The sequence below is a fragment of the Ammospiza caudacuta genome, chromosome 15 (assembly GCF_027887145.1).
Source record: "Ammospiza caudacuta isolate bAmmCau1 chromosome 15, bAmmCau1.pri, whole genome shotgun sequence".
NCBI lineage: Eukaryota > Metazoa > Chordata > Aves > Passeriformes > Passerellidae > Ammospiza > Ammospiza caudacuta.
Window position 1 is genome coordinate 7,736,405 of NC_080607.1, and position 14,801 is coordinate 7,751,205.

The following is a 14,801-nucleotide window of genomic DNA, read 5'->3' on the forward strand; positions in this document are numbered from 1 at the left end:
CTTTGTTTTTCCATGAACTCTTAAGCCTGATTCTGTTTCCCTGCAGATCTTGGGAAATGTTTCCGAGTTCCAGCGAGTTGTCAACGTGCTGCAGGAGGGGGTGGACTTCGATATTGCTGTCAACGCATCTGTCTTTGAAACAAACATTCGAGGTGAGGTGGGGTATTCTGGGGGTCTGTGTTGGGTAAAATACGCATTTTTCACACTTATCAGGTGTTCATCGCTGTTGGGTGTTCCCTGGATAGCCCCGGGAAAGGCCCATCTCCGCACCGGCCGCCTCCTTTCGCTTGCTAATGAGGCTTTATTTCCTTGCTGCCATCTGGAATTTCACAATTTCGATGTGGCAATCTGCTGAGTGTCAGTGCTTTCGATTTTTGTTACACATATAATTTTATTAACAACTTTATTTCACATATCTTTCCTAGAAGCATGAATTATCTCACACCGCACATAACACGGGGGAGCAGCAGCGCGGCCAGGCCGCGGCTCCCATCGCTCCCTCCCACACGGCGGGCGCCCCTTCCGGCCGCCATGTTGGCGCGTCCCGCGGCTGCGCGCTCGGCGGAGCGGCCCGAGAGGAGGGCTCGCTGTTTGTGTCCCCAGCGCGGAGGCCATGGCGGCCGTGGCGGGGGCCGGCACGGGGCCCGGCTCCGGTACCGGCACCGGCGGCACCCGCGCCCCCACCACCAACATCTTAGCACAGCTGCGGCACGGGCAGCTGAGCGGCCGCGGGCTGACCCGCGGGGCGCAGGTAACGTGGGAGCTGGGCCGGGCGGGCGGAGCGGGGAGGCCGCGGGGCCTGCGGGGGCCGTGGGGTTTGGGGCCGGGGTTCAGCGCCTCCTGCACGGCCGGGGAGAGCCCGGCTGGCCCGGCGGGGCCTGCTCGGGTAAAACGGCCGCTCCCAGGCCGGGCTCGGCGCTGCGGAGCTCCCCGGGTTTTACCCCGGTGCCTTCGGGCTCCGAGCGCCGCCTCACCGGGCTCAGCCAGCTCGGGCAGCCCCGAGGAGCAGCGCAGGATTTTGCCCGGCCGTTCTCCGCCGCTTCGCTCGGTGCGGCCTTCCCTGCAAAGAAAGGAAACTGTGCCTGGGACTGTAACAATGCAGCATCGAAATTTAAACGTATTTCCTGCACAAAGGCAGCCTCGTGGTTTTAGGGCTTAGGAGACATTTTAGCTCTCTAACGCAGGTGGTTTTATGAGAAACTGCTTGAAGTCTGTTTCTTATTTGTCATCTTTCCCAGTTGATGATGCTGGGAAATACCAAGGAGTGAAATCAGTTCCTTACCCCGGGCCTGTGCCTGTCGTGTGCTGATACTTTTTTAGGAAAAACTGCTCAAGGATAGTGGACTATTAATTTCTTTTTATGGAGAATAATTGGCATTTTTCTTGCACGTTAAATGCAAAATGGTGCAAAGACTTGGAAAATGAAGCATGAGGTACAGAACTCGCGTTCAGGTTCTGATTTATTGAGCTGAAGTATCTTAAGAGAGGTCAGATGGAATAAAAAATGGCTTTTCTTTAATTTACTAGTGCAGACAACAGCATTTTTCTTGATAAACAAGGATTCTGAGCGATTATTAAGAGAAGATTTTTTTATGCCTTTTCAGGACTACCTAAAAACAGAGGCCAGACAAAATTAGGGAATAAAAAGCAGTTATATTTATTGAAGGGCCTTCAGGTACATACAGGGCAGACAAAGCCCCCCAGATCCACCCAAAAATGGACCACAGGTCATGGGTTTAACACTTTTATAAGTTTGGTCCATGTACATATTGGGGGTTAATCTTCCAATTTCAGCTCCAGATAATGAAGTCATTGACCCCCAGGTTTGCTCCCCCAGCTCCCTTTTGTTTCCCTCTCTGGGCCCTGAGGCAGTGAGGTGTCCTTGATTGCCAGGCCTGGAGAGGAATTGTTGTGTCTGCCCAAGCTGGGAAAGCAGCAGCTCACACTGAGTGTGGGGTTTGGAGTTCTACACTAAAGAACTGCAGGGTTACAAATACATGGAAAATAGAAAAGCTCAAATCTTAAAGGCACCATATTCATCATGAATGTCCATGCCTCATTCTCTAGCAGAGAGGTAAAAGAGCAGGTATTTTTTACAGCTATTTTGTCCTTATTTTGCTGCTTCCTCTGCTACTAGTTTGGTTAATCCTTAAGAAGAGCCACTAATTAGCATCAGTACAAACCTGTATTGACTCTTCTCCTTGGGATTGATTTAGGATTGGACAGACTTTGTCTCACTGCATTCCCTGTCCACCTCTGCACTCTTTCTTTCATGCACCTCCTCAGCCACTGCCCTTTCAGTCAGGTAAACCTGGACCAACCTTATGCACCTCTGTTGTCTGTAGGATGGTGCTTCCACCTCTGGGCTTTGGTTTGCTTGAAAAACGCAGTGATACTCTTTTCATTTTTAAGCTTTTATAACAATCAAGGAAATCTCTCCTGGTTTCATCCTCCTTATAATGCCCAAAATTTACGTGGGTTTTTGTTCCTGGGGTTTGGTTTGATTTTGCTGGAAAAATTTTGGCATCCTTGTGCTGCCCAGAGAGTTAAACCTTGGACACATAGACCTCCCACAACTCCATAAATGCCATAGGAGGGTATTTTAACCCATTTTGTGTGAGAGCATGGAGTGACAGGACAAGGGGGAATGGTTTCAAATTGACAGAGGGCAGGGTTGGATGGCACATTGGGAAGAAATTCTGCCTTGTGAGGGTGGGCAGGCCCTGGCACAGGGTGCCCAGAGCAGCTGTGGCTGCCCCTGGATCCCTGGCAGTGCCCAAGGCCAGGCTGGACAGGGCTGGGAGCAGCCTGGGACAGTGGGAGGTGTCCCTGCCATGGCAGGGGTGGCACTGGATGGGCTTTAAGGTCCTTCCCAATCCAAACCATTCTGAGATTCACTTAAACTCAAGCAGGGGGAATAAGTCCCTGAATGATTTTGAACTTTATGAATTCTGTGTCTCTTTACTTTTACCTCAAATCAGTTCTTTGTTCGTAGACAATCTAAATATAAAACACTTTGATGTAACTTTTAGAGAAGCAGTTTTGGCTGCTTTCATTTTTTTTTAAGTTCTGTTTTTTATCACAACATTCCCAGTTTTCCTGCAGTTGGCTCCTCAGTGGCAGTGTGGGAGCCCTTGCTTACATTTCTGAGCTGATTTATTCCTGCAGAGCCTCAGAGCAGGTCAGGTTGCTGTGTTGGGGTGTAGAGCAAGTCATGAGTGTCCTTGAAGCACTTCCTAGCTGTGTTTTGGAAGGAAGTTTTGTGTCATGTGCTGCCTGCACTGCACTGCTGGTGTCCTGTAGGGAGGGGAAACCCATGTCAAGATGTGAATTCAGGGAGATTTTGAGCACAATTCTGTGCTGGGGTGCCTGCCATGGGCAGCAGTGGCATTTAGCCCTGAACAAAGCTTTGTGTGCTATTCTTAGGTGATCTCAAGATCCATTTTTGTATGGGGAAAGCAGGGGCTTAGCTGTGAGCTGGGAAGGATCACTGCATCTAAAAGTTCACACTCTGATCTTACAGGGACATAAAAGCATTTTTGACAGCAGCAGCCCCCTGAATATCTGGCAGTTTTGAGGTCAGCTGAGGCTCTGAAATCTGGATCCCTGAGTGTTCCTGCTGTGCTCACCCACCCAGAACCCTTGGCTTCCTTGCCAGTTGCTGTCTTGCTTTATTATTAATAATAAATTATTCAGAGAAGGGCAGCAGAGCTGGGGAGTCAAATGAGGAGTGGCTGAGGGAGCTGGGAAAGGAGCTCAGCCTGGAGGAAAGGAGGCTCAGAGGGAAATTCTGGCTCTGCACAACTCCTGGCAGGAGGGGACAGCCAGGTGAGGCTTGGGGACAGACAGGAGGAGAGGGAACGGCCTCAGGATGAGCCAGGGGAGGTTCAGCTTGGACAAGAGGAGGAGTTTCCCCATGGAAAGGATGGATCAGGCAGGTTGGACAGCAGGAGGAGTGTCCCCATGGAAAGGGTGGATCAGGCAGGTTGGACAGCAGGAGGAGTTTCCCCATGGAAAGGATGGATCAGGCAGGTTGGACAGCAGGAGGAGTGTCCCCATGGAAAGGATGGATCAGGCAGGTTGGACAGCAGGAGGAGTGTCCCCATGGAAAGGATGGATCAGGCAGGTTGGACAGCAGGAGGAGTTTCCCCATGGAAAGGATGGATCAGGCATTGTCGGGGGCTGCCAGGGAGATGGTGGAATCCCCATCTCTGGAGATCCCAAGGAACAATGGGGCTGGTTGATAGGGTGGGGATAAATCACAGGTTGGACTCTTGGTCCTGGAGGTCTTTTCCAATCTAAATGATTCTGTGATAAGAAGTTGATTAGCTAAGGCAGATTTCAGTAGGTACTGCCATTATTTGTTCTGTATCCATTTTATCCATAGTGCTGGCATCAGCTGCTGCCCTGCACACAAGCCTCAGTGTTGGTATCACTTTGCATAACCTTGGATCAGGATTTGCCCTGCCCTGAGCACAGTGCAAGGGCTTTGCAGGTGCTGGGAACCAGTGGCAGAAGAATTTTCCAGAAGTGACACATTTCTAACAAGGAGGAATATTGGTTGTGAGGGGCCTGGTGTGTTGTCCTCCTTGGGGCACAGCTGTGCCATGGACCACAGGCTCTGGGACAAGTTTGTGCTGTTCCTTGAAAGCAAGAACACTCTGGCTCAGCTGATCCAGTTCAAATCTGCTTAGCAAGAAGGTGCAGACTTCATCTGCTGCAAGCTGTGAACAGCATGGATGTGGCATGAAACCAGAGGGTATTTGGGTACAGCTCTGGGAATCCCTGTGGACAGAGCAGTGTGGTAATGGACTGACCAGGGATTTGCTGGCAAACCAATGTGCTCCTGCTGCAGTCCCAAGAGCTGGGTGTCTGCACTGCTCTCACCCTCATAGGATTACCAGGACTTAGCTGAAACAAGCAGAATGGAAAAAAGGATCCATTTTTCCAGCTGTATTTCATGCTTTGCTATCCCTAGGAGCAGACACTTCCTTTAGCAGCATAGTCCCTATCCACTGTAAAAAAGCTCTGTGGAAGGAAAACATTTTCTCCCTCAGACATCCAGATTTCAGGTTATCAGCAGGAGTAGCTTCCTAACCCTGAGAAAAGATTTTGGTTTTGAGTCAGTTTTTTGTCTCCTACTTACAAGAGCACCAACAAAACAACATTCACGTGAATATAATCCACTTGAGGAGCTCTGATTGTGTGGGTGTTAGCAGGCTTAGGCTCTTCAGGGGAGGACAGTGAGGGAGTGTTGGAAAGCCTGGACGTGCTTTTGTTATGTAACAACACCAGAGCTCTGTCATGCACTAGAAATGCTCAAAAAAGTGCCTGTGTTGGATTTAAGCTGTGTTGGTGTCTGATTTTTTTGTGTGGCTGAAGATGAGTGAGAAGAAAAATGTAGCTGTGATACTCTTTATCCCTATGCTTTTTCTTAGATAGCCCTACAGATTTTGTTTTCTTTCAAAATGAAATAAAGAAGAAACTTAGGAAGTTCTAAGGAAAAAGGAAAAGTAGTAACTAAGAAGTTAATCTAAGGAAAGGTTAAGACTAAGTTTTTCTAAGGAAAAGTAGTAACTAAGAAGTTAATATAATTTTGGTATAATTATGCATATTAATTGATTTTTTTTCTCTGAGAGTAAGGTCAGCAAAGCAAATATTGGTAGTTCTGTTCTGATCTGGTACATCCTGTAGTGGGTTTGGAGAGCTGCTGGTATTAAAGGTCTGTGTTGGAATTGGAGATTCAGGAGACCTGTTCTTGGTAGATCAGCTCTTCTCCCAGTTCTGGTGAGCAGAGCTGTGGTCTGGGAGCTGTGGGAATGGTTAGGCCTGGCTGGAAGCTCTGGCATGGTTTATCCCAGGACAATGAGTCCCTGGATTCGTGCCTGGCTTTTGGCTTGGCAGGAGAAAGGATGGGGGCCCATGCAGGGCTGGGGAGGATGGAGAAACAGGGAATCCAGCTGAGGGAATCCTGATCTGCACTTGTAAAATCAAGGAGCTGGAGAGAGGCTGGACATAAGTGCTGTTACATGGACTTCTCCCAGCAGAGTTTCCTTTCAGGATTAATGTTTGTGTTTGATCAGAGCTCAGCTGTGAGTGACCACGGTGTGCTCTGCCCTGGAGCTGCAGGGCTCAGCTTCTCCCTTGGAACACTTTCCAGAATTGCTCCATGGGCCAGCAGCTGTGTTCCTGCAGAGCTGTTGTGTTCAAACCAACACTTGCAGGGTCATTTGTCTTGGTTACAGGCTTTTGTGGGAAAAGTTGTGTGAGGGAGGAGACAGCTCAGCCAGGCTGATGGAGGGGTGTTAGCACCTGGAAAGGAAAATGGAGTGCAGGGCTGGAGTGGTGAGGCACTCCCCAAAATCCTGAATAGTCATTCTCCTGGCAGACTGTCAGAGATGACTTCCTAAGTTATTACTGTTCAGAGGAAAATTAAACATTTAATTGCACAAATTTTAGTTTCCTGTTTTTTTTTAAAGGTACAGCTTTAAAGACTTGAAGGAAAGGATTTGCAAAGGCTTCAATTTTATTGGGAATACAGAGAGACCATGTGCTTGCATCTCTTTGTTGAGATCCATAATCTTGTGCCTGTTTGCTTTTAAACTTTCAAGACATTTGAATAGATACTTCAGAAGTGATCATGGAAAATCCTGAGAATGGAAATTCTGCTTTTTTAAAAAGCACTTCCAGTGTTAATTTGTGGTTGCAATGAGAAATGGAATTAAAAAACCTTGTAAGTGATGTGTCATAGCTGTGAATTCTGTCACAGCAGGATCCCTTCAGTGCTGTGAAGGATGCCTGGACACCTGGTTTGCTTTCTGAAAGATGACAGCAAACACTCAGCAAGACAGTGGAATGTTTGAAGGGTAAAATGTAAAATAGAGACACAATTTTATCAGGAGACTGTTTGCCCTGCCCTGGAGAGCAAAGGGAGGATTAGCTCCTGGGATTTCTGCTGCTCTCACCACTGCTGGTGGTCAGCAGTTTGGGGAAGACACTGAGAGGTGTCACTGAGCACAGCTCAGCTTAGGAAAATCAGAGGTTTGCTTTGTAGGGCAAGGAGAATTGTCACAGTGTGGGAACAGAAGGATTTGGGAGCAACTTTATCTCCAAGAGATCTCAGGGCAGTAAGAAATGTTTTGGCAATGCTGAGCTCTTGCCAGGGCATGGACACAGAGCAGGGGGGAAGAGCTGTTCCTGTGCCTGGAGGATGGGCAAAGTGGAGGGGACAAGTAAAAAGGAGACAGACTGATCAAGGGGTGGATTTAGGCAAATATTAATTTATAATTTCATGAAGATGCAGGTATTATTCATAATATTTTTTATGCCATCAGGGGAGGTTTAGGCTCGATATTAGGAAAACGGTTTTCCCCCAGAGTGTGCCCAGGCTCCCCAGGGAATGGGCACAGCCTCAAGGCTGCCAGAGCTCCAGGAGTATTTGGACATCACTGCCAGGGATGCCCAGGGTGGGGCTGTTAGGGTGTCTGTGCAGGGTGAGAATCTGTTCTTGACAGTCCTTGTTGTGTCCCTTCCAAGATGGGACATTCTGTGCTTCTTATAATTTTTTGAAAGATTTAAAAGACAGTGGGGTTAGAAAGAAATTTAAACTAAATACTGAGAGGTGTGTGCAGTGTCTTTTTTCAGTCCTTTGTATACTGTCAAGGAAAATTATGCACAGAAGTTACTTAAACTGTGTAGTTGGAAAGTGTTCCCATGGTAGTTATCAGTCTTTGGAGTAATCTCCTGGGAAATCCTGAGCTGCAGTTCCTTAGGAGTCTTTAAAGAGAAAACCACTCAGTCTGTTCTACCTTGCAGGCATGGCTGGGCTGGTGACACATTTTGTATCTCTGAATTTAAATCCTGTCCAAGGTCTGTGATTGCCCTTCCATTAAATGGCTTTGTGGCATGGCTGGAGCAGGGGGACATGGAGGTCCTGGTGAGGTGGGGATCACCTGCCTGGGGAGCAGCATTCAGGACACCACAGGTGTAAAAGCAGGATTGTACAGACACCTTTGGACTGGGACACAGCTTGGGAGCTCTGGGTGAGCTGCTGTGTGCTCAGGGATCAGAACAGAACCACTCTGGAGAGCCCCAGTGGCTGTCCTTGGGTTTCTCTGTCTGTGAGCCAGAGCTGGGATGTGTTGCAGCAATCTGGGCAGTGATCTGTGCAGCCCTGGTGTTTGTACCAGTTTGGTTTGCTGTGCCTGGCTCTTACAGAGGTTTGTGCTGCTGCTCTGTTTTCCAGAAGGGATCCTTATTCCCTAACATAATGTAATGCATGACAATTCCAAACCCAGCTGCCAGCACTTGGGGAGATTCTGGTTTTCATGGATACCTCTTCCAGCTGGGCTGCTGCAGCCTCTACTTCTTGCTAGATTTTACCTGACTTCTCACTTTTTGTTGCAAGATTTCAGGTATTTTATCCAGAGCTTTTCAGTGAATGAAGAAAATCAGTGTTGGATTGCACTTTTTGTGCTTGAATGAGACCAGAAAATTCCACAGAGGAAAGGAGCCCTAAAAGATCCAGTGCTGATTTTGATGACTATTCAGTAAAATATCCCCAAAAAGAAAACCATTTTTGCTTATAAATGAAAAGCATTGACTAGCTGCTGTTATGGAAAACAGGAGATGCAGTTTTTGACCAAAATGGCTGTGAAGAAAGACAGCTCCACAAAGTCTGATTGAATTTTAATCCCTTCCCAGAATTCAAAAATCTTTGCATTGGCAAATACCACCCGGCCACAATGGAAATATCCAGAGCCAGGGTAGCCTCAAATACAGAGCAGAGCTTGCAGTGAAACCGAAGACGTGTTAAATCAAGAGCAAGAAAACCTTTTTTTAATTTTTTTTCTTTTGAAAGCAGATAAAAGATGATGAGAGCAAGGAAACATTTGCTTCACTCTTTGAGAATTTCAGTTCTGAAAGTTTCCTGTGGCTGCCTCTCAGAGCCTGGGGCAGGGAGAGGAAGCCCTGCTAGTACAGAAATGGGAGTGGAGATGGCTCAGATGGATCCTGCCCCAAACCAAGAAGCATACATGTGATTAACAGTGTGGTGTTAAACCCAGCACAAGGTTTTAATGTTAATTAAAGGCTTTTGGCCTTCCCTGAGAGCATTTAAGTGCTGAATTCTTCTCTGTGCTGCTGGAACCTGTGATGGCAGCCTGTGCACATCATCCCTGCCTCTGGTATCTTCCACATCAGCTGGAGCTGGAGAGTTGGACTCTTTCCCTGGCATTTTCTGTGTGTTCTGTGCACTCTGCCCAGCAATTAATCCCATTCCTCCCACTGCCTGTGGGTTTGTCCTCCTCCCACACCTGGGATGGGGCTGTGGCAGAGCTCCTTTGGCTCACTCTGTGCTTGGTTTGGAATGGAATCTGTGACTTCCAAGGAGCTGACCCAGAGGATGAGAAGTGATTTTGGCTTTCTGGTTTGATCCTCTGCTCTTTCTCCTGCTCAGAAGAAAACTGTGTCATTCTCCAGCAGTGCTGGTTGATTCCTCTGATTCAGAAAGCAGGGAAAAGTTAAAAACTGGAGAGAATTTTATGTCCCAAGTGTGCTCATGGTGCTTCAATCACTCCTTGTAGCAAGAAAACCTGGTACTTCAAGACCCTTGGAGTTCTTATTTATTTGAAATTCTTATTTTATTCTAAAAATTGAGGCATTTCATCAGGAAAAGAATCCTGAATACTTGGGAATCTTACAAAGAGGGTGAGGACCCACATCAGCCTCATTGCCAGGCTGAGTTCTCAGCTTCAATCAGTTCTCTGATCTTCTTGTAAATCCAGGGAGAAAAGGGTTAAATTCTGCCAGGAGTTGGAGTATATTTGCATATAATTGCCTAATCAGGAATTGAATGGCCCTTTGGAATTGTGCACTGAGCTGTGTCTGAGAACCATGTCTTGGCTGAAAGAATAAGTGAGATTTAAGCAGCTGGGAGGGAAATGTCACTGAACCCCAGAAAGGTGCAGAACAGAGCGGCTCAGGGCTTTAGCCTGGGAGTGAGGGCCAGCCCACAAATGTGCCAGGGAGGCTCAGGCTGGATACCAGGGAAAGGCTCTTCCCCAGAGGGTGCTGGCACTGCCCAGGCTCCCCAGGGAATGGGCACGGCCCCGAGGCTGCCAGAGCTCCAGGAGCTGCCAGGGATGCCCAGGGTGGGGCTGTTGGGGTGTCTGTGCAGGGCTGGGGCTGCCCTGGCTGATCCTGGGGGTCCCTCCCAGCTCAGGACATTCTGTTTTCCAAGGTTTGCCTTGAGGTGCTGACCAGAGGATTGGAGTTTTCTTTATTTTTTTTTTTAGTTGTTTTTATTTGGAGAGCACATAAATCATTAGTAAATCCAAGCAAAAATCCTGCTGGAATTGTTTTCTGCTCTACCTTCTCCCTGTATAAGTCCCTGTATTGGGATTGGTGTAGGCACCTCTGAAGTACCAGAGAGGAAAGGAGTTAAAGTTTGATCAGCATTGACTGCATGGTGGATTTTAATTGAATGTCCTCAGCTCCTCCTTGACAGATCTGGCATTAACCTGGAAGTATTCAGACTTCAAAGCATCTTTTGTGGATTTTAAGCAGAATATTTTAGTCTTGTGCTGCTACTTTTTTTTTTTAGGTGTTAAACACGGTGATGAATATTAATTTTTTTTTACTTTAGGGGAGAAGGGGGAACATTGAAGAAAGTTTGGACAGCTGTAGTAGTAAATGCCAAGTGTTCTTTTCTGTGGTTACAGCCTGTTTTCAGGATAATGCCAGCATTGTTGTTCTGCTGATTTAGTTGGTGATCTCCTTTTACAACCAGCCCAAGACTACAGAGGGAATTTTCTCTCTTTGATATGTTCCTGCTTGTAAACCTTTGTGGTTTAGGTCATTGCTGTGACCAATGACTGCAGGGATTTGGCTGAGGAAATTCTCCTTTCTAGCTGAATGCATCAAGTAATGAAGCCTTCCCATCCTCAGCACTCTCCACCTCAGAGCAGTGTAATTTGAGATGGTCTCAGGGCACCCATTTCCTCCTTCACTGACCTGTCAGCTGGAGCTCTGCTAATGGAATTGTTTAGAGACTAATGTGCTGCCATTTTAAAATACACAATCAATATAAAAATACAGAATGAGATTATGTACTCTAAATGACATCTGCTTTAAGCTCTGTGCTGCTTGAGATACTTTACATCTGTAAAATTCTGCAGCTACCTGTGCTGGATAAATTGCTGCATGGAGGAAAGAGGTGCTGGATTGTCACTATAGGACACAAAACAACACGACGCAAACCACTGCTCTCAAGGTAGAAAAAAGGAAATTTATTTTATTTATTTCTGACTCCAACATTTATAGTTTTCCAAGAGTGACAGTGGATTGGAAGGTGACAGTGCCACCTCTCCAATGACACTGGACAAACCAACAATCCATCAAATTTCTCCTCCTCCATAGAATGCAAAACAATGAGTTATTTACAGAAAGTGTGTGAGAAAGTTTGCTACAAGAATGTAAATATCAGAAGGCTTAGAAAATCTTAAAAAATCAGGGTGACACTGGATGTTGTGAGCTCTTTTTCCAGAAAGGTGATAAGATTGTTTTCCTGGTTTTGAAGCTCTGGACACATGAATCACATTCTTCCTTCTTTGCAGATCACAGAGGCCTTGTTGAAGGAGAGAGATAAACAGGCAAAATGGAATGGGATCCCCTTGCTGTTGCAGAAGCTGTATGAGCACAGCCACCCAAACAGTGACTTCTCCCAGTGCCAAAGCATCCTAAAGGTACTGCCTGCACCCTTCTTCCTAAAGCTTCAGATGATTTTGTTGTGGTTTTCTTTAAAGTCTACTGTGCTCATACTGTATTAATTTTTTTAGCTGTCTGCATGATGATATCTGTCAGAAATTGGCTGGTTGGTAAGAGCTGGGGGTGCAGGTGATGATTAGTCATACAGATAGTGGAAGATAATTGTGTTTACAGTGATGAACAGTTTTCTTTTTGAACCATCTCTTTATTTTTCTCTTACCTGCAGGAAATTTCTCCACTTCTCTCGATGGAAGCCATGGTTTATGTCACAGAAGACAGAAAAGCTGCTCAAGAGTCCAGTTTCCCCAACACATACACGTTTGATTTGTTTGGAGGAGTCGATGTGAGTGTGTTTTTTCAGTATCCAAAGATCTGCATGATAATCATCCCACTGAAAAATCTCTTCAGTGAGGTCTTTGAAGCTTCTAAATGCAAGCTGCAGAATGACTTTAGCAATTTAATGTAAAGCATTAGAATTGTGCCACTTTCTGTTAATCAAAATTGGAAAAGGGTGTATTTTTCAAGGTACTACATGCAAAGTGAGGTGTTTTGTTCTTGTATGATACAGAATACCTGGCTGTTTCTTTAGTCAGTCTTTTTTTACCTTAAAAAAGATTAGACCTTTAGTTCTGAATGAAGACAGTTTCAAATGATTCCTGGTTGTGAGATAAAATAACCCAATTGGCATTGGAGCAGTGAGAATTTCACTTAGCACTGGGGGATCTGTGGCTGTTGAAGCACACCAGGGCTCTGTTTTAACCAGGTTGTTTATGTTTATTGCTTCATCTCTGGCAAAGTTTTTAAGCAGAACTGGAAGGTTTCTGTGGACATTCTGGCAATTTATCATTTTGTTTATTTGCTTTAATTCTACATTGCACAAATACCCATTTGCTCAGTTTTATGGTGCCCAACTCTGACTTTGCTTTCATTAGAAATGTATTATTTGTATTTTCCAGTGAACTAATTAACACTCTCTTTAGTTTAACTAAACAGATTTTGCTATTTATTTTTGTCACATTTATTTTTGTTATTTTGTCTTTTTAACAGAAATAACATTTTTGTTATTTTATTTTTTTACACAAGTAAAAGCTTGCTTTTACTTAAAGCTGCTGTTGATGTTTTGAAATGAGCACTGGTTTAGTTGCTGCTGTCAGTTGAGGGCAAAAGCCTTCAGCTACCCAAGCAAATGAGAACACTATGAAAATACTTTAAATTTCCCATGTTTTTAAAGGGAAATAGTGGTAATTTTGTATAAATGATTTTAACATAGTGCACAGAATCTGTGTGTTTTGGGGACAAGTTTTTGGTTTGGTTGGTTGGGGCTTGGTTGGCATCTCCCTTGGGCTGGAGATGGTAAATATCAAATCCACCATACCTGGTGGTAAGGTCAGAGATTTGGATTGAGGTGGGTCTAATGTGATTAAAGGCAGTGATGGAAGCCAGTGCTGTGTGTTTTCAAAAATCCTGCTCTAGGATCTGAAAGGGAAGAAGTTTGATGTGCTGGTGCTGTGTGTGCCATGTGCTGATTTATGTTGCAGTATTTTGAGCTGTGGAACATGAGTAACTTTGAAGGGCACTCAGTTTGCTGTGTACTCTCTAGGCTAGAATGTGTGAGAGTTAAAATATTTTTGGATTCTGACAAAATTTCAGTCTTTACATTGAGGAAGAACAAAACCAGCTTGGTGGCTCCTCCCTTTATATGGATCCATGTAAAATAAACACCTGAGAGTGCAAATACACAAACCTCATGGATTTTATACCTGAATGTAACCCCATCCCAAGAAATATTATCTCATAATTCCCTTTCTGCTCCTTCTGCCTCTGGTGAGAGGCAGAAACCCCAAGAATTAAAGCATAAACCCCAAATTTTAAGAGGTGCATTCTCCTCCTAAAACACAAACAATTAATATGAGATCTGTATTACTGCAGTCATTTTTCTCTACCCTATTAATGCTACAGCTGCTACTACAAATACTGCTAAAAATGTATATTCCTCTTAAAAGCTGCCTATTTATTTATTTGTTGGTGCTTTTAATGTAGCCTCCAGTGATGTCAGCGTGGTTTCCTCTGTATGGATCAATAGTTCATTAAAAGAAGATGGGACAAATAGATGTTGTAAACTCTCAAATATCTTGTGAGTTGGCACTGATATTTATTACTGAGTGATACCTGCAATGCTGTGAACAATTTTAAGCTGAATTTTAAAACCAACAGCATTTGCAGTAGTTCTTGCAGAAGTCATCAGTCCCTTCTGTTTGCCAACTTTCATTTTTAAATAAAGTGCTGTTTTTTCAAATATTTAAAGCCAAACTAGACTAGAGCAACTAAAGATCAGTTCTACATCAGTCAGAACCACAGTCCTGATTTTGCTAAGCTGATAATATTCCTTAAATGAAAATATAAATGTAAATATACATCCAGGATCCTGTACACAAGCAGTGGCTTTTTGGTGCTGAGATAAAATCTGGAGCTGCTAAATTCTGTCTGGACCTGAAATGTTTTTGAAGCCCAGCAAGATTTAGTGACTTTGCAAAATTTGCATCTCTTTGCAGATTATTGCTAAAGATTCCTTATTTTAAGAGATGTGTGATCACCATCCTTGATGTTATCTGGAGGCATGTGAAATTACATTCCTTGCAAGCTCAAATTCTTTAAAACTTGCCAGTGGGAGATTATTTTGTACAGCTCTTACTGTTTCTTCAGGGTAAATGCAACTATAATTTGTCAATATGATTTTGACATCAGTTGGGGTTTGATTGTAGAGCCTTCATTATTCATCTCTGTGACTTCAGCAGAAACAGGTTTGGGTTTGACATTGGCAAATTAATTGGTTATTTGTATCTCAGTGATCATTCCCTTAATTCTTTGTCTTATTTTTACAGCTTTTAGTAGAAATTCTCATGAGACCAACTCTTATTACACAGAAAAAGAAGCAGAAAAGTAAGTAAATAGGTGGTTTATCTCTTTCTTTTCCCCAGTTATGCCTGATGGTTCTGCTTCAGACAGAAATTGTTCTATTTTTCTGTTATTCCCTT

General features: G+C 44.8%; 1 protein-coding gene across 1 annotated transcript in view; it reads left to right on the forward strand.

Annotated features, from left to right (window-relative positions):
• Positions 1-14,801, forward strand: part of TRPC4AP (transient receptor potential cation channel subfamily C member 4 associated protein) — a 39,284-nt gene that overhangs the window by 1,523 nt on the left and 22,960 nt on the right. Inside the window, exons 3-7 of the mRNA XM_058814982.1 lie at positions 47-152; positions 468-751; positions 11,616-11,744; positions 11,993-12,109; positions 14,649-14,706. Coding sequence (XP_058670965.1) covers positions 47-152; positions 468-751; positions 11,616-11,744; positions 11,993-12,109; positions 14,649-14,706 — 694 coding nt within the window. The remainder of the gene's footprint in view (positions 1-46; positions 153-467; positions 752-11,615; positions 11,745-11,992; positions 12,110-14,648; positions 14,707-14,801) is intronic.